The sequence below is a fragment of the Rhamphochromis sp. 'chilingali' genome, assembly GCF_963969265.1.
Source record: "Rhamphochromis sp. 'chilingali' genome assembly, chromosome: 6".
Lineage (NCBI taxonomy): Eukaryota > Metazoa > Chordata > Actinopteri > Cichliformes > Cichlidae > Rhamphochromis > Rhamphochromis sp. 'chilingali'.
In genome coordinates, this window is record NC_137933.1 from 5,398,719 (window position 1) to 5,426,294 (window position 27,576).

A 27,576-nucleotide genomic window follows, 5' to 3' on the forward strand; every position below is an offset into this window, starting at 1 on the left:
GTAATTCTTATAAAAGTTCAGACGTCTGATATCAGACATATCACACTGTTTTAAAACAGATCCACTTTTTCATTCACCCTTCAGACCCGCTGCTGTGAGCAGACATCCAGGAAACATGAGATGTGTTTATTTCCTTTTCTTTTGCAGTACTGAGTATTGATTCACTTCCCTCCCCACTAATCCTGCACCAAGTTCTTACTTTTCCATGATAAACAGGAAGTAACACTTTTTTAAAAGGGCTGTAATTCCTACCTTATACTGTGAACACCCCGGCTCATCTTATGACAGACATTGTGAATGAAAGACTGGTTGGATTTGCTGGCTGGCGTTTACCTTTGAATCAGCCATGAGGCTGTCCTGACCTCTGACCAAACATGTGGGATAGTTTTGTGGTCTGAGGTGTCCAGTCAGGTTTTTCCACCTTAAACTGGTTGATTGAGCTGAAATCTGCACTACTGCAGCGTGTAGTAGCAGTCCGGTTTCCCCATAATGGAACTAAATAGCATAGATGTACTCAGTTTGTATCATATCGTGTCCAGTTAGATGTGAATTTTCATCGGTTACGAGTTAAACTGAACTTCATATCATGTTTTAATGTATTTCATTTTTTATTTATTTTCCAGACATTTTTTCAAAGGCGCTCTGATACCATTAAACATAATATCTACCTGCTGGCATAGTGGCAGCCCTGATACAGTAACTATGGGTAAGTTTTAACTAAGTAATATGAACTGATTTTTTTCCCTCTCACCCTGTGCATCACCACTTCTCTGTGTGCGTCACACATCCATTAGCCTTCGAGATCTGGTTGTATGTATTTTTCATGACGCTAACATGCTGGGGCTCCAGCGGCTCGTATCCATTTTCAGCGGCATGACTAAGGCTTTGCATTTACTCCCCCTAAGAAACGTGAACAGACTCAGAACACAGTGTTTCATGTTTCTATGCGGTGATGTCACTGGAGTGCACACAGCCTCATCAAATGGGTTATACTAGTAATTATTGGTAGAACTTTAAGCAGTTCCTTAAAAGGACACATGAGGCTGTCCCCAAACATTAGTGACCCCCATAGACTCTTCTGTCAAAGTGCACCTATCAGCCCACTTGGACTGACAGGTGCATGACACAAGCATTACCTGACAAATATGTTATTGTCACGGTCCTGGGTCTGTGACCCAGTGTTTCTGTATTACTATTGAACTTTGATTTTGTCATCGTTTATCTTTTCTTGTCTTTTAGTCTGTGTCTGTTCTGTTTCCTGTTTTACTTTGAAAGTCTGTGTCCTATGTCAGTGTATTGAGTTTTGCTTCTCCTTGGTCTTGACATGTCTGATTACTCCCAGCTGTGTTCCCCTTCTGTGTCTCATTCCCTCGTTATCCCCCTGTGTATTTAAGCCTTGCATTTCCCTCTGTTAGTCGCTGGTTCATCTGTGTGTCTACCCCTGTATTTCTGCTGTGTGTTTCTCCCGGTTCCAGGTTTCTCGTTGCAGGTTTTTGTTCCTTTCATTATTATTTTGTCGCTGTTCCCAGTGTAGGTTTTTGTTAGCGTAGTTCCCTGCAGTGCTCTGCTTTGGTTTATATTTTGCCTTTCTTTGTTAATGAACTTTCTCACAGCTACGCTGTCGTCCGTGCCTGCGTTTGGGTACAAATCCTCCTCCTCCAGATGATCTGCCTCCCAGATTGTGACAGTTAGATCATACAAGAAGATTGTCGGCTGGTTTTATTAAATTATATTTTATTTATCTTGTTTCATTTCTTATTATCATCTTGGCCTTCACATTAATAGCTTAGCACGTCCTTTCTTCTTTACACCCATCGTCTGATACTTACTGGAGTCCAGTTTATGGGGACAACAGTCTGATGCCCAGACCACTCTACCATGAATTATTCCAAAGCCTGTAGAAATCTGCCCCAGGGCTTCGATCTGGTGGGACATTTCCCCATCACCTCACATGCCTCCAATACTATCAGACAGAGTGAGCCTCACTCTGTCTTTAAGGCTGAGCCCAGAGTCTCTGCAGAAAAGCTGGATCTGCTTGTATCCCCAGTCTCAGTCTCCTGGTTCTAAGACAGCAGACAGTAGTGTTTTAAAAAAACTGTGACAGCCTCAGGTTCTTCTTTGGTTTTTGTGTCTCTTAGCTTCGTAAGGTTTCTTTTCTTCACTTCTACATATGAATTAAAGTGAAGTAAGTCTAGACTACTCTAGTGGCTGTGTATATTTCCAAGGACTAAACAGAAAGATTGTAAATTGTGGAGTAGATGAAAGTGACTCTAAAAACATTATTCAGACAGCTCGCTTTATGATATAGACTTTGTCTGGATGGACATATTTGCCATTTCCCCTCCAACATTAAATACCCCACAGTGCAGTGTAACGTGCATGAGTTTAAACTCCATCCACAATATGAAGAGCAAAACGTGAATGGGTCTGAATTGATGGGCTGCAAAATGATACTTTTTGGATACTTTCTAATGCTTTTCTTCTTCCTGCCTTCAGCAGCTTTGGGAGACATTTTCATTCCTTTTGAGAGCCGATGGTAGAAAGGTGAAGGAAATGAGGTGAAAGAGAGGGGATGACATGCAACATAAGTTCTCCAGGCAGCCTCCAACCACAGACACTGCAATTAAGCCCTGAAGCCTGTGAGTGCCCCTAAGTCTGCTTAACCTCCCAAGAACGCATTTTTCAAAACAGAAATTGCACAAGTGCTTCCTCTCACTATTACATGAGAAAACAGCCTAATATATAGCCACCACCTAAAGCACACCTTACAACATGTATCCTAATGTGGAAATTTGAATTGTGCTCATCCCTACGGTCCAGGCTCCTTGTCACTCACAATAGTTGTCTGTATATACGTCTGTGTGGGTCTATTATCTTAGTGAAGTGTTTATTTTAAGATTCAGGCCTCAAATCTTTGCACAGTGCCGCATGTTCTCCTGTCATTTCCACGGGGGAATTAGTTAGATCCCATTTGTTCGAACAGCCTTTTGTCTTTAATGATGAGTGGGATCCCTGATTGAAGCGCACCTTTATAACATGGCATCCTACACAGAGAGAATACAACAAAGGAGGAAAGGTTAGATTAAAGGTCAAACACCCATTTATTCTCATCATTTGTCTTTGCAGGCCTGACTGCCATGTACAACAGCACAAGGACAGAATCTTACATAACAGCCTATTTTAGACCTCAAGTGATAAAAGAACACGTGGACAAAGCTCATAACACAACTGCAATATAAAGGTGTCCTTCCCAGAACAACGAGTGTAAAAAGTTTAGCTAGAAAAACAACAGTTAATGGATTTAAATCCAGTCCTCTGAGAATGTAGACAGAACTGTGTCAGCTGTTACAGCTGCTCTCTGCCAAAGTCTAATCTGCCCTTCCTGGTCTGGTTTGCACCTTACTGTAAATCTTCTGTATTTACGTGTAGACATTGATCGGCCTGAGATACGCCCACCTCCTCAAGAATGTTCTTGTTGTGAAGTTGTTTTTCTTAACCATGGAGAGGTAGACTTTTTGGTATTGCTGACAAGTTCAACAGTTAATGCAATACTTTGGATAAACCCCTTGAGTTAAAGCTGAAAGTCTGCACTTTAATCATATTTTGACTGTTTGATTTACAGTTCTCTGTATCATCATAGAGCAGCAAGATTACAAAAACGATATCATCGTCTAAAACCTCACGTACACACAGTTGTGGTCAAAAATTTGCATACACTCATCATGGTCATGAATATCATGGTAAGTCTGGGCTTTAATAACTTTAAACAACAAGAATTTGGAGCACGATCAAAAGAAGCCTAATGGATGATTTCTATGTAACTGCAGACTCTCAGATCTGTAACTGGACATAAGTATGATGTGTCAGCATATTTCCAAGGTCTGTAGGACGACCAAATCTGTCACCCAAACAGGAATCTGTTTAGGAACAACCCAGGAACCAGTAAGCCTTAAATCTTCCATGAACTGGCAGCTGCTGGAGCACCAGCACCACGAGTGAAGCCAGTTACTGTAATGGACTGATTGTGCCAACCAAGAATGAAGCCTCTGCTACAAAACATACATGAGCTCGACTGACATGTGCAGCCGCCTTCTGGAGAAAGTTTTATGGTCAAACGAGACAAAGATTGAGCTCTTTGGTTATAATGACAAGACCCTGTTTTTATTTTGTTTCTTTTAACTCAAGATAATAACCAAGTAAATGCAGAGGATTTGATGCCAATTTTACAGCATAAGTGCTGCACATCAGCAGTAAATGTCAGCACTGGGTGTCAACAGTTCGCTCGTGTTCAGAGCTTTTTCTATACACCCACACTTTCCTGTACAGAAGGCAGACAAGTAAGTGTGCATCATTTGATGGCAGCTAATCCATCAAATTAGTTCACAGCTGTTCTGTAAAGGTCGTTCAATGGCAATAAAACGTACCAAAATAAATAAACCGTTGATGAGGTAGGTTAGAGGAAGGGCCTAAATACTAAAGATGTCCTCAAAGGGTTCAGAAGCCATGATCACACTTACACTGTGTTTATCTCTACTGTCTGAGCAACAGAGCAAAGTCCACTTCCTTCTTCCTGTAAGATCAGGAGCTCTCCTACCCCCTGCTGCCCGTGGACCACAATGCACTGCTCTGCGCTTTCCGATATCAAAACCTCCACCAGCTCCTGTTCTGTCCCTGCAGGCAGCGAGCCCTCCGAGGTGAAGAGCAGAGGAGTGGAGCTTGGCGCTGACAGGTCGTCTGTGTGGACGTACACGACGGCGTGCTGGATGTTAGCTACGCTATCTCCCTCTCTTGAGTCAAGTGTCTTTAATTTTGCTTCCTCTTCTCCTTTTTCTTGTGATCTTCTCTGCTTGACCTCACCTCCGTCCTTCTCTGCTGTGCCCTGAGGGATGAAGTTCTTCTTGGGTCTGCCTCTGATTGGCTTTGGGTGACTGCATCCTGAACTTGCTAACTCTTGTGGAACCTCCTGATTTCTGGTGTGCATCTCCTCTCCACGTCCTTCTTCTTCCTCTTTTTGAACTCCTCCGTCTGTCCTGTGCTGAGCTTGGTGCCTCAGCAGACTTTGTCTCACAGTGTAAGAAGCGCCGCAGTGGCAGGTGTATGGTTTCTCCTTCATGTGGGCCGACTTCACGTGCCTCCTCAACTTGGTAGCCAACGTGTAGCCTAGACAGAAAATTCAAAAGTACATTTCAAATGCAAAGATTTACCAAACATGAATATACAATCTGCTGACTCAGATTAGCAGCTCGTAAATCAAAAGTATACCCTGCTTTATCCTCCTTTTTCACTTTAATGGCTGGTGTAGTATATCTATATATTTGTCAGGGTCAAACTTTAGCAAATTCAGAGCATAAAGTTACAGTTCAAGCTGCACAACATGTCTCTACACATGAGCTGAGCATGATTAATCCAAGGTCATCTGTCATCAGAAAAGCACAAAGAGCGGAAAACAAATTAAACGTGGATGATGGAAGATGAGCTGACTCGTTGTTTGCAGCTGTTGCTTTTTACACCTGTATTGTTTTTTGTACAGTGGACGTCTGATTTCATAACTCATCATTATTTTTAATGCAATTTACAAAATCAAGAAAAATCTGATATATTACAGCCGTTGTATGTAAAGCACTCAAGGCCTGTGTTTATCTAAGAAATATGATCCTCTGGAAAAAAGCTTTAAACTAAGAACAGCTCATTATTCTCTGGCTTGTAGAACCATCTTTAGTAACTTGAAGAAATCATTTTCTTCATTAGTCTCTCACGTCGATGTGGAGGAGTTTCAGCTCACTCTTCTTTACAACATGGCTTCAGTTCATTGAGGACTGTCGACATTCATCTATCTTAAGGTCATGTTAGAGCATTTTAATCAGGTCTGGACTAACTGGGCCTGGAGTGCTTGGAATCTTTATCCTGCGGCCAAGCTCCATCTCACACACACCGACTGCAGAGTACTTCAGTGTACGGGGGAGGTCACGATCAACCGTGACTACAAGGTGCCCACCGCTCCACCACCCTGCCTGGCAGATGATGAGGTGTTTATTTCTCACCAGTTATGGCCAAACATGTCCTCGTATTTGTCCAAAGGACTTTGTTCCATGTTCTGTTTAGAGAGACGAGGCTTTCAGTTCAGTCTTTTTTTGATTTAACTGTCATGAACTTTTACATTTAACATACTCGTGAGAGCTGTAGAGCCTCAGGTGTAGCTGTTTGTCTGAGCTTTGCACAGTTTGAGCCTGGGTGGATCTGTTTGGATGTGCACTCCTGGGAAGACTGCGGCTTCATATTAACACACACCTACATGCAGCACACTGTCAAACCTCCTGCTTTTAGGGAGTCAGGCTCACTTATACATTTGATCATCAACACCTGCCTCTTATTTAGGGTGCACTTGTTTCTTCACAGGACTGTAAAGAGTACTCTGAAAGTTCTTCTTCACAACACTAAATAACCCTTCATGTATCTGTCAGTAATATAACGTCCATGCTCACTGCTGTAAATACAAGAACAGAATTAAATGAGGTATAAATACATCTCAGTTGTCCGTGAGAGATAAAATGTTTCTTGCATGTGCTGGACATCAATAATAAAACCCTGAACTTGATGGATGCATACTTTCTGTTTGATGCTTCGTAAAAAGAAAGCTGGCCCAAGTTGTAACGAGTAGTTTGTGTTTTCCAGTCATGCATGCAGGACACAACGTTTGCAGATGAGTGAGACAAACGAGGCTATTTGGAGGGAAATTGTCCAACTTGCCTCATTTTAGGTTCAGCTGCAGTTTTTAACAAAAAAATAATTTCTAGTTCTTTGACAAAATAACAAAACAGAATATAATGTATATAAGGAGGCCTAGTGCTTGACACGCACTGTTGGTTATATCGATGCTTGTTTTGACTCTTAAACCATCTTTAAGTGGTTCACTGATCTGACGGATGGTAACACAGACACCAGTTTTTTCTTGTGGATGAAGGGTTAGCAGGTTTCTGAGATTGGTGCGGTGCTCTTACTGTTGGCTTATTTATTCGTCTTTTCAGGCTCGTAAATGTGCACATTATTTTTTTACACCTTTAAATGCACAATGACTTGCTAAATATAAATGAATGCCTTTAAATCAATTGTAATCATTTTCCTTATATTGAGTCATGTGTATTTTTGCACACATACTGTAGTTGTGCTTCATTTGTTTGTAGTAAGAGGGAGAATACATCTCTACGTTTGATTCAGATTTTGACTCTTCAGGGTTTGATTTGAGGCTTTTGTGTTTAAAGGTTTAGTTGTTAATATCGATCACCCTACAGCGTGACTGAAAAGCCTCCCGACTAATGCCTTGTGGTGTGTGTGGTCTAAATGTGGGTTTCTCATAGTGTCGTTTTCAGAGGTTTTAAAGTGCATTTAATTAGAGCTCCTACTCTATAGCTTACTTCTCTGAATCCATAAGGCTTGTGTTTTTCTATTTAATGTACTCAACTTACTGGTTTTCCAACTGGGATAGTATATATAAAGCATACTGTGCTACACAGAGTTACAAGATGCCACAGAGGTAATTATGCAGAATTATACATTTATACACATTACAGGACTTGAGGGATTTCTCATCCTGTTTCATCCAGGCTGGGTGACGGGGGCAGCAGCCTAAGCAGAGAAGCTCAGACCTCCCTCTCCCCGGCCACCTCCTCTGGCTTATCCGTGGAACACGAGGCGTTCCCAGGTCAGCCGAGAGCGTGTCCTGGGTCTGCTGCAGAGCCTCATTCCTTGCTTTAAAAAAATGATTTGACTTATAAAGCTTTAATATGCAGCTCTAACCTTTTCCACAGATAGGGCAGCAATGGGGTCTTTCTCCAGTGTGCAGTCTCTCGTGGGACCTTAGGCTGTGGGGGTCCCTCAGCGATTTTCCGCAGTAGCTACAGAGAAAACCGCCTCCGGTGTGGGAGAACATGTGCCGACGCAGCTCCGGTTTTTGGGAGAATGTCTGACTGCACTCTGAGCAGGAGAACGGCTTCTCTCCATTGTGGATTCTCAAGTGGCACTCAAGGTTTCCTGCACACACAAACAGACAGAGACAGTTGCTTATTAAAAGGGAGGGGTCGGGGGGGCTGTAGCAGCAGTGGGAGCAGGGGAATGATGCATTTGTCCAGTAACGTGTTGGTGGTGTCACTTTGACGAATGGAAAGATAAACTGCAGGAATTGATCACAGCTGGAAGCGACATCGAGTGGAAGGAAAACAGCAGGGTAACAGTCACTTATTGAAAAAAATGATGACGTCAGTGTGACCAGAACAAATGTGACATTTTGGGAAACACTTTACAACAGTAAGAAAGTAACACGTTTACTTTTCAGCAGCGTATCGAGTTGAGAAGATCAATATCAATTTGATCTGTGTGTGTAAACAGTTTGGTTCAGGGAGACGACTAACACTGAAAACCTGCTTCATTTATGACACTGCAGTTTGAGCATTTCTGTGTTTCCATTAAACTGTTTTCCTGTTATCCAAATCAAAGGTCTCACTTTCACATCTATGGACAATTAACTGAACCCCACTAACTGCTTGTCTTTGACCTGTGGGAGGAGACAACCCACGCACACAGAAAGGCCACAGGGTGGCGTCACACTCGGCACTTTCAGTGATATCCTGGGACACGACTTTAACAAAATGTCTCTCGTCTCATTTTGCTTTCACTTTCATGATGATGCCTTTATAGCATCTGTGAGAAATGACCAGCAGAGTGAAATTATGAATTATAAGAATTTAGCGATTGTGATTCCCTTATCTATTTTACTTATTGATTTCAATCCTAATTGATTCACTTATCATTTCTCATTGTGCTCTCAGCTTAGCATTAGCTTGCAAAGAGCTGAAGTAGCATGATGCAACTTTACTGCTGCACTCTTGTCCTTTTGTGTAATAAACATAAAAACTTACACGCATATTGTAGTGCAAGAGCAGCAGGACCGACAGGCAAGCAGACCAACAATTCCAAGGAACTGGACTACTGGGAACCAATTCTCTATAAGGACTGGTTTTTGATTCCCATATTCACCAGCCAATTCAATTCTTACTAACACATCTACATTAAAAAAGCTGCTGCCCCCCCCCCCCCCCAGAAGAAAAGAGCAGCAGCTCTGACTGCCTCTGAGTGACTGAGCTCCTCAGCATATGTCAAAGGCTGAGCCCACAGAGTCCTTCTTAGATTAATAGACACATTGATGATTTATTGATCCCTGTTATATCAGCAGGATAAAGAAATAAAAATAGCACAGTCCACAATAAATGAGCACAGTGAAGTGCCACAGGTGCATAGTGAGGGTCTTATACTGTGAGAAAATCCAAATCAAAGAGTAAAAAGTAAAACTAAGGATTTGCATTAATAAATAATATGTCCCCTATAAATCAAAGAAACTGCTGCAAGAAGATATAATACAGAATCTATTAAGCCCGACAGGTGTGTTCACCTGTGACAGAAAGGAGAGTTACTGTACAGCTGCAGGAATGATTTCTGCCTCATGGCAGCACCAGGGAGAAGCAGCTCTGCTGCCTCAGTGGAGCAGGTGAAATTATGGACTTCATCAATCATCTTCCTCACTGCATAGTGTACAAATGTAATATTGGGTTCTCTTCAATGATGTTTTAGGTCATATCTATGGAGAAATATAGAATAGTCTAAAAACTGCCGAAAAAACGATCAATGTTCTCAAATAAACTGTGGCAAAACAGGAAGCCGGTATATTTTATAATCGTGCTAAAGTACACTAATCAGCTGATTGTTAGTTTGTGTGGCGCCCCCTACAGCGGCGGGGTATAGACCTTTTTTTATTTTTATTGCACAAAAGGATGCGTTGGTAAAGTGCAAACTGCACACAGGACAGAAACAGCTGTGCTGGAAGCATCTGCACATGTAGCCTATAGGTTTATTTTGTTAAATGTAATAAACACACAATGAAGTGAACCAACAGCACTATCTGTCTACATCTAGATTCAGGCATTCCTACAGGCTTCATTTACCTTGTTTAGTATTTGTTAATTGTGTCAAAATGTTGCTTTAGAGTTTGCTGCAGCACATATATGAAGCGCCTCGAGGCGACTCTTGTTGTGATTTGGCGCTATATGAATAAAATTGAATTGAATCATAGAGACAACCATGCAATCTGAAATAAAGAGCACCCTCGTTAAAGTCGGACGAACTGATTACACCTGATAATAAAATATTAGCAGGCCGGTTATTAAAGAGAAGCAGTGTGAGTTTAGATCATGCAGTTACTAATGATCATAAAACAAAAACCTTCTGACTGCCAACAGGCAGCGTGACAGAGAATCTCACTGCTGGTCTGAAAGCTGAAATGACTTTGACAGTCACAGAGTTTCAACTAAAATATGCAGACTTATGGCTAAAACAGCTGTTTGCATTTTTTCTGTCTCTTTTCTGCTCATCACATATTTTCTTTAATTATGAAGAAGTGACTTATGAAGCAGGTATGTCTGACAAATTTATTACATTTTCTTATATTAAAACCAGACCTGGTGTTCTGTAAAAAGTTGGCCATTTCCAGCCGAGCACATCTGACCAGTGATCAGCTTGTTGCAGCTGAAGGATCACACCCACGCCTCGGACGTTACCTTTCTGACTGAAGCACTTCCCACAGTGCTGACAGATGTGAGGTTTTTCCCCCGTGTGGAGTTTCATGTGGTTCCTCAGAGAGCCCGAGTTAGCCAGAAGCTTGCGGCAGACTGTGCACTGCACCTGGGAGAGGAGAAACACAAAAGCAGCACGTCTTCTTTCCTTCTTATTAAACATTTTCACTTCAAACTGCTGTTCAAGGAGGAAAAAGAAGGAAAACAAGACTGGCGTGTAAATTTAAAGATGCTACGTGAGTGATTTCAAACTGTGGTGCTGAGACACAAACAACACTGGGAAACAGCTTTCTTCACTGCACACAGAAGGAAATGAATCAATTGTATGCACTGTCCTCCTTATTAAAATTACTTGAAAATGTCGGCGCATGTGAGAGAACAAACACCTAACAGGGTGGAACTCTTCCCTACCTTAGGAGGCTGAGTGTAGCTCATTCTACTGCAGTGAAGGAGGCGGTGGATGCGTAGGGATGGGCGTCGTGCGAATGCCTTCCCACAGTGCTCACAGGTATAGGGTTTCTCCCCCGTGTGCAGGACCATGTGCTCCTTCAGGTCCCGCTTCAGGCCATACGTCTTCTCACAGTGAGGACAGGAGAAGGGACGCTCCCCGCGGTGACTCATCTACACATAAATAGATTTTATACAATATTTAACTCAATCTGTTTCTTCTTGTTCAGTGGATCATCTGCCTCCCCCGCACCCTATCCCAAGCATCTTCTCCTCACACACCGGCCCTCTGCATGTCCACCTTCTCTTCCTCCTTTCCTCCTGCCTGGCAGCTCAACCTTTCTACTACCCCTCCTCTCCATGCACATGTCCAAACCATCTCAGCCTCTCAAACTTTGTCTCCAATCCACTCAACCTGACCCCCCAAAAACATTCTGGTGTGCAATTCAGAGGCCACTTTTTCTACTCCTTGGCACAACACTTTTTGTGTCCACCACTCAGAATAAAAAAGAAATAAAAACATTTAAAAACTGTGTTTTTACTTTACTTTTACTGTACTGGAGGAGAGGAATCATTCAGGGACTCAAAGCCTGGACATAAAAAAGGACACGCTGAACAGCACGGAGAGAAACAAAGATGTGTGAGGATGTCTACAGGTGTAAGCAACCTGCCTGTGGTTTAGCATCCAGACTTTCCAAAAAATCTTACAAGTTGCTCTGACCCTGTACGGTCTCAGATGAACAACAGCACTTTGAGTGGAAATTGCTGCAGTGACAATTTACTGCTTTTTAAATGCACTTTTCCTAGAAAAGTGCATTTAAGACCCTTTGTAAGGACCTCCATCCAACCTGATTTTTCTCAAACTTCAGCTCATCGCAGACATATTGCTGTACTGTGTATATACAGATCAGCCACAGCATTCTGATCACTACCTCAATCATTTGGATTTTGTATTCAAGAAGAGGAGAAAATAAGAGAATAAGAGGAGAAAAGGGAGCAACTGGGTAAAAAAAGAAAGGCATGAAATGAAAGAAGAGGCTTTTGATCTGGTTCTAATAAAGTGTTTTCCAACTTTTTTTTTTATTTTTTAACACTACCTACACTGACACTTTACATCATTCAAATAAATACTTTTTGTGCAGCCCCTCAGTTCACCCAGTGTCAGAAACAAGCTGATGTACTTTCATTCCCTCTCACTATAAAACACCTTTCTTCTGATTGGTTGCTCCTTATGACATCATTCAAAGCCAGGACTGAAAACAACTGTCTGAAACAGAGCGTTTGGAACAATCTGGAGCCAGTGTCACAAGCTTTATTTGTATATAAGTGAACCTCCTAACTGTAACTATATTAACTATATTTAATATGTGCATTCACCATCATGCGGTGTACTTATGAGATAAAATTAAGGAGTCGAAATAAAGGACTAGTCAGTAAGCTGACTGAGTGATACCTGATGAGCCTTGAAGCTTTCTGCTGACGTGTAGTTTTTCCCACACTCCTGGCAAGTGAAAGGCTTCTCATCCGTGTGACTGAACTGGTGTTTCTTCAAGTGGCCGATCTGGTAGAACCTTTTACCACATATGGGACACTTGTAGCGCCTCTCTCTGGTCTCTGAATGCCACATATGGGCGACTCCATCGGGACAAAGCACTGCAGCCATCTCACCTTCTGGTATCTCTGTTGAGCTTTTTCCATCTTTGGTGGAGGTCTGGCTCTGTGCCTCTAGGCGTTTGGATGAGTCGGGGCGGGCATGGAGTCGCTTCACCCGGCTGTTCAGGCAGTGAACCCGTCGGGGTTTAGCAGCCAGGCGGGAGCTGCAGCGGACAGGAGCGGGTGCAGGGAAGTCTCTGGGCTCTGCCATTATTCCTTCAGCAGAGTTACAGTGTGGCTGACTGTCCACAGGAGACGGGACACTGTCTTTGTTACCAGTTGCTGCTGTGTCATTATCAGGTGTCCTGTCTGTTACACTGTCTGTGGTATCGTCCTGCTGTCTGTCATAGTCTGGACTCGGCTCCGACAGCACCCCCTTGACTCTCTTCCTCCCTTGTGTAATTGGGTGACTCCTCTCGATGCATCTTTTGGGGTTTCTATCTTCATCTTCTGCATCATCCTGCATTTTCTCTTCCTGTTTGTTAGCTGTCACTTCTTTATTGATTGACACACTGGCAGCTGTGGCTTCTGAGTGGTCTCTCTGCTCCACCTTCTCTCCTGACCAATAGAAATACAGTGAAGCTGTCAAAAACACCACAAATTCTCTGTTTCCAGCTTTAAATATCGAGAAATCTGCATTTGCTGCTTTTTTCTGCCTTATATCATGGTAAACTGAATATTTTGAGGTTTTTGTGATTTGAGTTGGAGAACAATCAGTCCCTGTTGGCTTTCAAAGGGCAGAGCACTTCCACACATGTTTTTCAGTAGGAGGCTGTAGCTGGTTGCTTAGCCTACAATAAAGACACAGGTAACTAATACACCTCACAAACTAAACAAAGAGCTATAATATGATTTTACAGAGGTTAACAAATCAGATCATTTCTTAAGCTAGGCTTAAACTAGTTGGCTTCCTGCTGTGGTTACCACAAGACAGTGGCTTTTAAGCTAGTTCTTCCCCTGCCTCCAGTAATTATGCTAAGCTAAGCTAACAGGCTACTGATGGCAGCCTCAGGAGGAGGAAAGTGCCGTCAACTTCCTCATCTAAGCATGGATACAATCATGTTATGTTGGAAACATCATTTTACTGTACAGCATAAATGTCAGTGTTAAATTATTCTTTACTTCATTGCTTAATTATCACATAATTTTTAACAAGCTATTGCTAGCTCATTCTGGCTAATGTAGCAATTGGTTAAAACATCTAGAATTCAGAACTATCAGATTTCAGACACTGCAGCATTTTTTACATTTTGTATTGCAATACTATGCCATGAGTTTTTAAGAAGTTAAACATGGGGGACTGCAGCTGCGTCTTCCTCCCATATTAATCCTCCTATCGTCAGTATGGACAGTGCTCATCGTTGCCTTCTTTTTTCTTACCGTGCTCACTGTATTCTCAGTAAAAAAAATCAAATATATCTTTACATTAAAGATGGACACAGTCATTGGACATAGACACCCACTGAACTGTGGCTGCCACAGCATGTCAGGTTTTAAACAAGATGGCAGGATTATGGTATGGATCTCACTCAGAAATCAATAATCGTTCACAGAGCACAACCTGAATCTACTTTGATCCTTTATACACATCCTGTGGCTGACAGTCATTCAATTTGTGCAACACTGCTGTGCCCATAAATGTCACCTCTGCTGACACGGCTCAGTAATCTGGTAAAATTCCAAGCGTTAAAGATTCCAGTTGTCCAGCCTGTACGCCCAAAGACCGGATTTCAAAATGCACACATCAGGTTTACTGTGAAGTAGGACTTTAACTTACGGGGGGCAAAAAAAATTAAACCTTATTTTGGGGCCACAGTGCCAACCTTTATGTTTTACTGGACTGGTAATTCTACGCTGTTACGACCCGGCTCAAAAGCCGCAACATAAAAAAAGGGAGATGAATAACAGAGTGTGGGTGAGAAGAGGTTTCATCCTAAAATGGAAAACCAGGTTGGCTAAAATGGCTGGTGCCACCAAGGCAAAGACTAGTGCACTGCCGGAAAGCTTGCCTCAGGTATGCTTTTATCCACACCTGACTAGGTGTGGCCAATTAGCACCAGCTGAAAACACTGAGACGATTAAAAGCTGCAGAGGGACGTAACATACGCACACACTTTTGATTTTCCACTGACTGAGATTATAATCATAATACTTGATGGTAAATTAGGTTTTCTGGACTCATAAATATAAATACTCCAATTTACCAAACTAACCCACTGGAAGTTGTCTCCTCAGTCATTCTACTCAGTGACTTGAATATGAAGTGTACTGAAGAAAAACTCAACATTACAGTAAATGTTTATGCTGTGCTTCTACAGCCTTTTTCCACATTCACTGCAGCCCTGTGTAGACTTGACAGAGATGCGTGTGAGGATGCCAGTGGTACCTCGGCCAGTCTTTAACCTAGCAAATGTGCACTTGTTAGTGCAAAGTGATGATGGTGATGGTTTGCAACTTTGCTGTCACTGACAGCCCAGTTATTTAAGCTCTCACATTTAAAGCAACTGAAGTCTGAATGCTAGAACACAGTTTTTGTATCCTAGCAACAATGAGCGCTTGACAGAAGTGCTCAGAAAATGAGGTCGTAGGCACTTAACACGGAAACAGCAGCCTGTGGACACGAGCCCCATCTGGAAAATAACTCTGTTCAACAAGTGCAGCACAAGAAAAACTGAGCTGTTGTAACCGTCTGTCTTTTATCTCTGGACTGCAGTGAAACATGGACTAAACCAGCTTCAGAACTAATGCCTAAATACGGCAAAGCTTTTGTGCCTCAATTATATCTGTATCACTGTATTTATGTTAATGTTGTGCCTTTATGTCCTAAATATCCACCGAGCACCGCTGTGCTGTCCGTGCGCTAATTAGGTTTAGAAACAAATGTCTTTACTGCATTTAATGACTTACAAACCCATATTTAGACAAACACATACTACTTATGGACAGTAGTTGTCTGGTTTATGATTTGCTTGCTGTGTTTTTCTTCTGGAAGGATTTCAAATATTTTCCATCTATTTCATTGCTTACCTTTGTTCTTTCATTATTTCTTGTTCATTTTAATTCCTTTATGTACTCGTTATTTTATTCTTTATATTGCAATTTTCTTTCCCCCCTCTAAATCTAATTACTATCTGCCACCACAGCAATGTAACCTCCCTGCAGGGATCAATTGCTTTTATGTTATTATCTTTCATTTAGCATTCAAAATTGTGTTGGAAATGCATTTGAGATTTATAGCTTTATAGCACAAGTTTAATAAGACATCCACAGTCTGGTGCTTTTGGGTATTTTCTGCATGAAGCTCCTCCTCAGTGTCCCATCGATCACAGCATATAACACATCACTCCTCCACAAACATAAATAATAAAAGATAAGCAGAGCTGGAGAGTATATTATTGTCTCTAAAACAAATAAGCTCAACATTTGTTTCCTTCCATTTTCCCTTTTAATTAATGCATTCTGTGTTCCAGATTTTTTTTTACATCTACTAATTATTAATCCCGAGCTTCCATCCTAGTTTTCAGTGACTTTTATCTGACTGCAGAGATTTTTCAGCGTGCAGTTCTCGGCTGAAACTAAATGATGCTGTTAAACATGAAAATAATGTTGACATAGAAGCTGAGACATTCAAGTCTCAGACCTACGAATTGGAAAATGTCCCCCTCGATCCTGCAGGTGAAGCACATAAATCAGTATAGAGAGAAAACTGCACCTTACCCACTCGAACTTCTGTTTGCACACTTCACAACAACAGCTATATGAAGTACAAGAAGTACTCCAAGTACTCCAAGAGTACGACTATTTCCAGCAAATGTGTCTGATTTGTTAACTCATCTTGACATTTGCAAAGGGTTGGATACACAAAGATATATCTATGCAACTTTATCCAGAAACCATCCACCTAGTTGTGCTCGTTTATGCAACTTTACAGTCAGCCGATCATGTGATCCTGGTTTAATACATAAACTCTTACAGATACGGATCAGGAGCCACAGATACATGAACATGTAATAACTGAAAGGGCAAAATGTTATCGCAGACGTTGACAGGCTGGTTTCTGATGCTGCTGATCTCCTGGGATCTTCATCGCAGCAGCACTGAAATGTCTTGTTCATGAGAAGCATTGGGAACTCAGATTATGACTTTCTAACTGCACTGAGCAGAGACAGCCACACAACGGTTGACAAAACTACAGAAACAGTAAGCTGCAGTGGGTTTAAGCTCAACCAAACTAGACTGCTGAAGAGTGGAAGTAAGGAGACTTTACTGCTAAAAGTCATTTTATGAATTGAATCCACATATCATCATAACAACAGGCTGATGCTTGTGTTACAGTGTTTTTAACATTAGGACGATCAGCATAACGAGACAATCCCTCGAATAGCCTGTTGATGTCACCACAGCTTTCCTTGGAGGCCAGACGACCTGATTACAAACATCATCTTCTTTTGGCTAATGCTTAGCCTAGTTTAGTGTAATTTAACTTGTTTGCTAGAAAGCTAATCCTAATAAGGAGCCACATCTGTTTTTTTATTTGTCATTATGTAGAGTTTGTAGCTAGCTGCTCACTGTTGGATTTTTAAGACAGCATTAAGGCGATGCATTGAAAAGCAGCATAAGCATCATATTCTTTGGATTTTCACAGAAACCACTTCATTCAGACAGAAGTAACGAGCTAATACGAAGGCCACATGAAGTTGGGAGGTCTGTAGTGGCTAAATCTGCAGAAAGTCTGCAAACCTGCCTCAGCACCGCTCATTTTACTGGGACTCTCCACCATTTGACCTTAGAACTGAAGAAGCTTCTCGGATGAGAGGTCAAATGTCTTCAAGCAACTTAAAGAAGTCCAGACGCTTTTCTTTCCAAGCTCCTTAGACAGCTTAAGAAGAAAGACGTTCTCTAGGACCGGTGAGGGACAAACCCGAGCGAAAAAGATGATAAATATTGGATTTGAAACTGTTAGTGAAACAGAAACTCTTCCTTGCAGATGACAGAAGATGTTGGTCTCTGTGTTAAATAGATAAATAAACCTTTGATCATCTCATATATTAAATGTATTTTAATTGGCTGTGATTTTATTTTAACATGCTGCAAAGTTCTGTGACGATGCAGTTAAAAAAGACAAATACAGATCTGAGTAAAAATCCAACTGAGAAAAAGCTCTAATATTCCTAATATAACATAAATGACAGACTCTGACATGAGGAGACCGTGTTCTCGCTCTCACCTGTATGTCCAGCGGAGTCACCACGAACATGTGAACACACTTTTCCCACGCTGTCAGCGTACAGCAGCAGCTCTGTTCCCGGCTGGATGTCCCGACACAGACGCAGACGGACATCCACACACTCGCCCTCGCACACATCCCCCCACACACACTGCACCGACACGTTCTGCTGGGCTCTGCTTGGTGCCTGGCAGGCAAAGCTGGGGGAATTCAACAGAAATACATATTAAAAAAAATGTATATAATCAGAGAAGCTCCCAGAATTTATAATGCATTATTGCATTTGATTACTGAGAATTAGGGCAAAAAGGCTGAATGCCAACATAATGTATGTGAGGTGATGCATAATGTGGCAGCAGAGTCTATTTGATTACTCTTTATTTTCTTTGTCTGTGTTTGAGTCTCTGATGACCCATCGCAGGAGACAAGCGTCAGAATGTGATGGTAATATTTGTGTTTCCAGTTTCAGTCAGTGAGAGATAAATGGTCCAGTTTTCAATCAGGGAACTGTGGAGTACACTGCCTGCAGGAGGAGGTAATGTGGACGACATGCAGGCTGCAGCACTGAAAAAACAAACCACCTGGTAGAAACTTCCAGAATGGACGGAGATGGCTGAGGAACAGGAAGTTTCAAATAGTGATGCAGGAGCCATTCCAGCATCCAGATGTTGAATATGATGGGTGCTTTATACGAAAAGCTAAACATTATCTGAACACTCCAACACATCTAAGCAGCAGCTGCAGCAGGAGCCCGTGGTGCTAGCACCGTGGACAGCTGATTCCCCATCACACAGCGAACACGCCTCCACCCAGGCTGCCACTCTCCTTCCATGCCACGCATTGAACACGTACCTGAGTCTAGTAGAATATCTAAGCCTGAATATTTTCAGGAGAAAATCAACGTCTCCCAGTTTGTCTTGTTTCTGCTTCTATTGCATAAGTCACGATGGTAAAATCCAGACTCCAGGCTTACTGAACCAAATCACAATCAATCAGAATACTCCAATAATAAATTACACTGAATGTGACATTGAATCACATCACCTCCATGCATGCTGGACATTCACGGACCCACTCAATGAATATTACACAAACTTTGTGTCCTTGACCACAAAGTTTGTGCTGAAATATCTTAACAGTTATTACCTGCTAACTATACTTAGACTGCACTGTCATGAATTATAATAACATTATTAGCCTTTAGATTAGTGCAATCATTCAATGTCCTGTATTTGAATAAGCAATTATTAATATTTTACCATTTTATTTCCCTGGTACATGGAAATTATCACGCTAACTTGTGTTATTTTTATACAGAGTGTATTTGTTTGCTGAATAAATAAAGGAACGTTGCATTTAAGGAAGTCCAGCCTGTTCAGCCTCCTCTGTTTTACTGGGTGAGCTCAGTCACTGTGCATCTGAAGTCCAAATGTGATACTGGACAAAGTAGGTAACCCTCACAATGAATACAGCCTGTGACTTTTTAAGAACTGCAACTCTGTACTGTTAGCATGCTAGCATTGTCTGTGGGACAATGTTAGCATGCTAATGTTACCTTCTGGACAAAGAACCATTGTAAATAAACTTCTGGTCAACCACAAGTTTAAATGTTGCTAGTTGGTTAAACTACTCATTAGTTTTTTTGGTTTATTTAACGTACACCAGCCGATAATGGTTGTAAGATGTTAGCAACCACATGCTAGCAGGCAGATAGCAGCAACGCCTAGCTCCTTTTCTTTGTGACAGGAAGTTGTGAACATGGCGTTCATAAAACCAACCAGACTGACGTGTAACCACACTGAGTGCAGGGTTTGCCACACTGGCATTGGCACACGGCGCCACACGTGTTCATGACATTTGAAAGCCACTTTAATGATTAGAGAAGCAGTTTCACATGCATCAGGAGTATTTGCAGGGACAGTGTTTGACCTCACCCATTACATCCTGCTCAGTTTTCATAGGTCTACTATACACTACTACAGTTCCTGTAGGACAGTGATGGACGTGACAAATTTGATCTGTTTTTATTTCAGTGGCAATAAATCAGAGGAGGAAGTGTTTGATTTCACTGTCCAAAATAAATCAGATTAAATGTCTGCTTTGAAAAACTGACTTACTTGACCCAGACGGCTCTTTGTATGGAAGCATCTCGAGTTGCTGCTTTCACCACTGAAGCCTGGAAAACACAGTTAATATATGTTTTATAATTCACACACCGTCTCCCATCCTGCACCGGGACTGACTCTGCCATACGAGGATGAAATATGTACTTTTATTATAATGTTCAGAATTGTGATAAGTACCCTCCCGTCTGTCTCAGAGGGGCAGCTTGTGCATTGTACGTGGATTGATCGAGGTGCCCTTGCAAATTATCTGTGAGAAATCTTTTTTTTAAAGATTAATCACAGATAAAGCAACGCATCGCTGACCAGATCTCTTCATGTTTTTTCTCTTTAAAACGTTTGGTAGAAATTACAAGCACTGATTCATTATCTTCCCACAGGGTCTGCACTTAATTAAGCAGAAACACTCCCATTTACTGCTCTTGCTCCGTCTGCTGCCGACACAGCACGGCATCTGACAAAAGCTCCCACACAATGTGAAATCGTTATGAAGCATCTCAAGGCTAACCCCACAATGACATGCCTCAGTCAGCCAGGAGGGATTCAGGTCTGAGATTTCACTCTGCTGGAACGACGCTCGAACGTTTCTTTTCTTACAGGATCAGCGTGTTTGCTGAAGAGTGCTTACTGCTTTTGTCCTGCAGAGCTGATGTGACGAGCTCAGGTGCAGCCACGATTCAGGCCCAAAGATGAGATAATTGAAGGTTTCTGTACAGGTTAAATTTAATGACTGGCGATTTGTTCTATCTCTGCTCAATGTTAAGCATGCAGAGAGAAACTCTATTATCACATGCACTTATGATGGCAGCGCTTTAAAGGGCATTAAAGCAACAATTTGTCCCACAGCTGAGAGTCAGCTGCATCATAAAGACACAAAGCTTTGAGGCAGGAGGAAGGAGTAGAGCTGTGAAATAAACACCGAGACAATAAAGAGTCCAAAATCACACACAAACAAATCAGACTGCCGCCCCTTATTGAACTTGACACTAATTTAGTTCACTTTTCAAGTTTGATTTTTCACTCATTCTACATGCAGTAAATATTCAGCACGTTCATCCATGTCCCGGCTTAACCACAGGGCACTGGAGCTTAACCCAGCTTCCACTGGGTGAGGTGGGAGAACACGCTAGAGGAGCGCCAACACAGACAGTATAAAACATGGATGGGGCTTCCAGGTGGGAGGCGACAGCCACAGCTCCCAAAAACCACTTCTAGAAAAAAATGGAGGATCATCTGTGGTATGAAACTGCATGCTCATTGGCTAACGAGCTGTCACTCACATGTCGTTAGCCAATGATCGAACAAGAGGGTGTGAACCTCAGTGTTTGTAAATCACAGATTTATGTGATGAAAAATGATATTTTTCAATGATATTTTTTAATGCTCGTTGGTGGTATTCACAGAGTATTTTACTGTATTTTATTAAATATCCATATATATACAAAATCACCATGAAAAATATTGCGATTTTATCCCGTATCAGTTTTTTCTCCATCCCTAGTGATGCTCATGAACATTAACTGTGCACAATAACCAGAGGAACACATTTCTGAATTTTGAAAGTAAAAACTTTTTCAGGCTTTTACAAATTAAAGGTCACTATGAACAAAAACAGAGAGATATTTTCAGTGAACCGTACAAACAGATTCATGTGAAAATCAGCTCCAGATTATAGCTTTGGAAACAGAGGGGTCGAAATATCAGATACATTAAAACAAAAGGAAAAAGAATAAACATAAAAAGGAAGTTCGCAGTAATCAACAATCTCAAGGAAGTGAAAAGATTTTAGCTGGAAAAATATGATTTTTTCTTGTGTTACTAATATTAAAAGCAAACGACGGTGGTGACAGCAGGCAGACAGCACAGTGTGTGTGTGGGGTGTGTGTGTGTGGGGTGTTTTATACGTGTGTGTGTGTGTGGGGGGGGGGGGGGGGGGGGGGGTGTTTGTGTGTGATATTGTCCACTGGTGGTAAAAAAGCTGTCACAAAGAAAGTGACTGCTTTCACCTCACCTGCAGCAGACACTACCTTCTGATAAGTTCAGTGGTTACAGAATGACGAGTGACGTCCTGCCTTCCTGTGGGATAGCTCACTCATCATCACTCACTAGGGCTGTGCGATATGACCAAACTCTCATATCCTGATATAAAACATCCATCGTCCCGATAACGATATAAATCACAAAAAATGTAATGTAATATTTTCTGTAAATTCTGTGAATCTCGGGTTGCTGAAGTGTTTCCAGCTGGGCGTCATGTAGCTGGAGTCGGGTGTTTTAACTGATGCATGAAACTGCACATTTTTAGACATAGGTTGTATCGGCTGCTGTTTTCTTTGTGAGTATTTATTACACGGCGTGCTGCAGGGAAAAGCCTGTTCTAACGTTTGAGTCTAAGGTTTATTTTTTAGCACCTGACGGCTCTTTTTGGCTTCTCATCCGTAAACACTCTGCATCTTTCACGTGATTCCGTTTATTTTGAAAAGTCTCAACAGGATCTTGAGCTTTATTGTGAAAGGTTTATGTGGAAAATAAACAAGCGGACACGTGACGCGATGGTTTTACTGTCGTTGTTGCTAACAGTTTATTTTGCGACACCACGAAACAAACGATAGACATTTTTATATCGTCATCTGATACATATCGTTATATGGAACACTCACTATGTAATCATAGTTTGAATGCAGTGTACTTTCTTTTTAGCGTGACTCTTTGGCTGCAGGCTGTACTCTCTGCTCAGATTCAGCCTGAGAAAACAATCAGTGCAAACAGGTAATGACCCGAGCAGAGCAGAGGTCCTCAGAGCTGAATCCTGAAAGACCCACAAACAGGCAACAAATGAAGGCAGCTGCTGTAAAGGCCTGGCAGAGGAAAAGAAGCATTTTGTGATGTTTGTGGTTTTGAAGGATTTTCATCCAACTGTTAAAATTGTGTGTGTGTGTGTGTGTGTGTGTGTGTGTGTGTGTGTGTGTGTGTGTGTGTGTGTGTGTGTGTGTGTGTGTGTTTAGCCTGTAGGAAGATTTTGTACCTGTAAAAACCCCAGAATGAAAAATAAAAGTCAGTCATTTCAAACACAACTTAATTGTTCGACTTAGAATCCACTATAACAGCGTGCAGAGCCAGTAATGTGTCACTGTCCCAAAGCTTAGGGACCTAAGTGTCATTTAAAAGTTCAGTTGCTGCTTCACCCGTTCTCTCTCCCTACAGGCTGATTTGCTGGCCACTGCTCTGCCAGTCTGTGATATCATTCAGCTGCACCTCCTGTCGTTTTTTTTCTCCCACCATCGGGACTCCAGCTCTGCGATGTCACTGAGGACAAGATGTTTGACTTTTACTGGATCAACAGTGTCTGTTTATTTCTGTGAGACAGAATCACTGAAAAGACTTTCAGGAACACCAGTGTGTGTTTACTCTCCTCACTTCCTTACATACCACATGCACAGAATCCAGATCTGTAGCTTGTTTTTGTCTCTGTCAGGCTTACAGTTCTTACACAGCCAAAACAATGTCATGAATCATGATTCACCTGCTGGTCCAACATATATTCTTCTGCACATGCAGCTTTCTTTACATGTCTGAGGCCTTCCACAGCTATTTAGCATGTTTGAACTGGACAGGTGAATACTTGGAGGTAAGTACTTGTCTACAAGATTGTGAGGATAAAGCCAGATGTCTGTCTCTGTGTAACTCTTGGCTACGAGCAGAGAATAATAACAGGAATGTAACCAATGCAGAGGCTTCTTGCGTGAAGACCTTGAAAAAGCAAGCAGCTGTGACATGACGCCGTTGCTGCTCGGGCCAAATAACAGGCTTGTCAGTGAAGCTTCTCGATACTGTCGGTTTAGCGTTCTGGCAACCTCCAGGGCTGAAAAATAAAGCCAACACGGAGGTGCCAAAAACTTCATGTCCTGGAGTTTTGGCTGGCTCCAAACGCGTTTCAATCTCCAAAAAGGCCCATGTTAACATGGCCAATTTGACAGCATTAAAAAGTTTTTTTTACAGCTCTGTACAAAGAGTGGTGTTGGCCTCTGTGGATGGTTTAACCCCTTCATAACAGCTCTATGGTTTCCCTCCAGAGCGACAAAGGAGTGCTGATACAGAGAGCTGTAGCTGCTAGCTGCCCCACAGGCCTCACCTCCACTCATTCAAGTTACTCAACTGGGCAGTTCACACACAGTACAGGTGGTAGTTTAAGTTTAGCAAGCATTTGATTGGTCTTTTGCCCAGCCCTAAACAGCAGTGTCTACATGTGTGAGTCACACACATACAGCTTATAGATGCAGCTCGCTGATATCGGAGCAGTTCCCCCTCTCATCCAAATATGCTCACCGTCACTGTATCCAAAACAAAAAACCAACACGGCTGTGGCTAAGACACTGAAGCTTCAAAGTACAGAGTGCAGAAATCTACAATGGGTAGGGTCACTTCATTATGTCCATCTTTTATATACAGTCTGTGATTTTCTCCAAACACTAATACCTTACAGTAGCAAGATCAGACTCCAAACAACTTGAACAATCTCTCCAAACAGCAGCCTATTTGCTATTATCTCCCTGCATTATATGTTAGCTTTGCACACCAGCTGCTGGTACTGCATGCTGAAGCAAACAGAGAACAACAAAGTGCACTGAGTGGATGAAAATAAGGACATGAAAGTGTGCTCACTGATAGCCAGTGCAGATATTCAGATCTGGAAATATTTATAAAATAGGCCCAAATGAAAAATATACACTTCTCCTTCAAAATCAAGCACAGTCAATATTAAAAGTGACTATAGCCCACTCTGTCTGCATACTGTGAGCACTGTGCATTACCTGTTCTTCCTCTGTTCTCGTGGCCTGATCTCTTTCGGTCTCAAAGTTTGTGGCGGGTTTGCCGTCTTCACTGTGAATTTCCGGCTCAGCGTGATACTCTGAGGCCCACTCAATGTCCCCGTCTCTCCCCAGCAGGGATCCAGCCTCCAGTGAGCGTCCGACCCACCAAAGCCCCAGCCTGCCCTCGTGGAGACGTGAGGGGCCTACAGCAAAGCCACAGGGAAGCGACGAGTAGAGAAATGAAGCAAGAGCAGATGGGACGGGAGGACCGAGAAAGGCCATCGAGCTGTAGAGAACAATACGAAGCAGGTTACAGGCACGAGTTAAACCAAGGATAACGTTGTAAACTTGCAACGCTGTGCTGCACATATTTGGCACTGCAGAAGATCTAAGCGTCCCATGAACCACTTTCATTCCAGCTCACTTCCACCACTGTTTACAATAGCTTTTAAACAACAACTAATTTTTACACTACAATTCATTCTTTATTGTACTTCATTTGAACTCTACTTTTGAACGCTTATTTGGATCCCTCTTGAATTTTTGCAGAATACTTAAAAGTTCCTGCTGACGTTCAAGATTATTTTTTAGTTGAAATGCTGCTGTAGTTAAAATGCAGCCTTCTGACTGTAATTCCAGGGGCTCATCAAAACTATAGCATTAACAATGTAGGCATTATAGCTACCAAATGAAAAATTCTTAAAGATACAAAACACCCTGTAAAGCTCAGATATACCGAAAGGTCTGTAAGACAACAAGCTGTATCTGAAGGCAGGTGCAGCAAAGGTCCAGGAGAGGATCTCAAGGGATGAAACACATCACTGGACAAGGTCCATGGATTCTGCAAAGGATTTTTATCCTAGTATTAAAGTATCTTTCATATTTATAGCTTAATGTTGCTATATCTCAATATTATATACTAATACTGTTAAGTCTGTGTAAAAGGAGGGGGTATTAAAAAAGTTCAAAACTGGTTAATGCACTATTTGTAAATTATATTTCAGTTTTATTTCCATTTGCAGAAACCAAATATCATTATAACCATCTAATGCTCAAATATAGCTACAACCGGTCATTTCAACAGAGGTGGACTGACTCGTTTAAAGATGCACCATCAAAACTTTGGACTTTTTCTTTTCATCTTGAAAATTGTTGCACTGTTTGTAGTATTTACTTCTCACGTTGTATATTTGACTCTCACCTCTGATTATCTGAAAGGATACTGCTTTAACCTCCTAGGACGTGGCGTCCACATATGTGGACATCACATTTTGGGCTGTCTAGCCACAATGCTAAATTTTACACATTTAGGTGTAAACATGTTCACACGTTTGAAGTAGCACTTCTGGACAAATGTTTCGTGTTTCGTGCGATGTTCAGAAATCTTTGACAATATTTTTACACTGTCACAGACATACGTCTTCCTGCAGCTGTTAGCAGCATTTCAAATGAGCCATACTGCTCAAAGAGGCACAACTGGGGGTTTTTTTTTTTAACTCAGGACACCAAAATAAAGACACCAAATAAAGAGTTTTGCACATCATTTTTTAAATGTGACTTAGTGTTCTATCGAAATTTAAAGCGAATGTCCTCATATGTGGATATCAGTTTTCTCAGAAACTACATCAGGTAAAAAAAAAAAAACATTCTTTGTTTTCAATCAGCCCAAATAGCAAAGAGAAATTAAAAATGCATGCCATGAAAGAGTTCGGGTCTGAGGTTGAGCAGGACTAACGCAGGGAACACGCATTTCTGGCCAACTGTGATCGCTACAGCTGCGCTCCTAGGTTAGCGGCAAAGCGTTTGGCTCAGTGTAAGCAGTGCAGTCTCATACAGCGGACCGTGGACTTGGTCCGTTCGTTCAAGGCACCTACGTTGCTGTGAAAGTCAACAGTAACTACTGGTGTCGATGTTTTACAGCCACCAACTTTTCAGCCCGCGTAGCGTTGGTTAGCTAACTAACTAGCAAAAGTCCGTGAACCACCAACGACTTTCGAAGTTATTTCTAGAATTATAATAAATGTGTACATACACAGTGAGCGGTCGCTATCTCGAACAGATAGTTTATTATAACACTATATGTATTCCGCTTGAAACTCTGGGAAAGCCATCGTTATCCAGCAAAAGAAAACATCAACCAAAATCCGCGTCTTCTATTGTCCGACCTGGAAACTCAAACAGTTCTTTGGTTCCGGACCGGAGACAAGGCTCCCTCTCTCTGTCTCTTTCTTTCGCTCTCTCTCTCTCTCTCTCCCCCTCTCTCTCCCCCTCTCTCTCTCTGGAATCTAATGTCCAATAATTATATTTATAAGCAATTTTTTTTAGTTATTGTCACACTTTTACTTTATATTTCAGTTTTTATATATTTATAAAAGTATTAAAATTATCTACTACATATGTTTATATGTGTTATATATTGTACATATTATATATTTTTTGTTTCTTTTTTGCGCTATTTTGAGCCAGGAAATAGTTATTTTTTTTCTGCACTGTTTAGTGTATAGACTGGATGGCAATGAAGTCTATCTATCAATACAGTAATTTCTAATGGTAAAAATAAAAATAAAAAGAGTAAAATTAGTCTTTAATTGCATGCACATAAAAATACATATCTATACCTCAAAAACGTAACGTTTGTGACATTTTACTAACTATTTTTATATTTCTATGTTAGCTGTATAAATTCAGTCCTATTT

At 41.6% G+C, this 27,576-nt stretch overlaps 1 protein-coding gene across 1 annotated transcript; it reads right to left on the minus strand.

Moving 5' to 3' along the window:
* Positions 1-929: 929 nt before the first annotated feature.
* On the minus strand, positions 930-27,053 carry znf408 (zinc finger protein 408). The gene is made up of 10 exons (XM_080884125.1): positions 26,913-27,053; positions 24,881-25,166; positions 20,064-20,122; positions 17,947-18,146; positions 12,520-13,277; positions 11,031-11,240; positions 10,605-10,728; positions 7,795-8,028; positions 4,518-5,160; positions 930-3,044 (listed from the first exon to the last, which is right to left on the minus strand). Exons 2-10 carry the CDS (start codon positions 25,160-25,162, stop codon positions 2,957-2,959), a joined length of 2,598 nt encoding a protein of 865 aa, XP_080740251.1. The 5' UTR covers positions 25,163-25,166; positions 26,913-27,053; the 3' UTR covers positions 930-2,956.
* Between the last annotated feature and the right edge of the window lie 523 nt (positions 27,054-27,576).

What these genes read in the sequence shown, in the direction of transcription:
- znf408 (XM_080884125.1), bottom strand. Translation starts at nt 25,162, where the DNA reads ATGGCCTTTCTCGGTCCTCCCGTCCCATCTGCTCTTGCTTCATTTCTC. An exon ending in CAAAGAGCCGTCTGGGTCAA is followed by an intron (nt 18,147 to 20,063) that starts GTAAGTCAGTTT and finishes GAATTCCCCCAG; the next exon opens with CTTTGCCTGCCAGGCACCAA. An exon ending in GCTACACTCAGCCTCCTAAG is followed by an intron (nt 10,729 to 11,030) that starts GTAGGGAAGAGT and finishes CTCCTCTCCCAG; the next exon opens with GTGCAGTGCACAGTCTGCCG.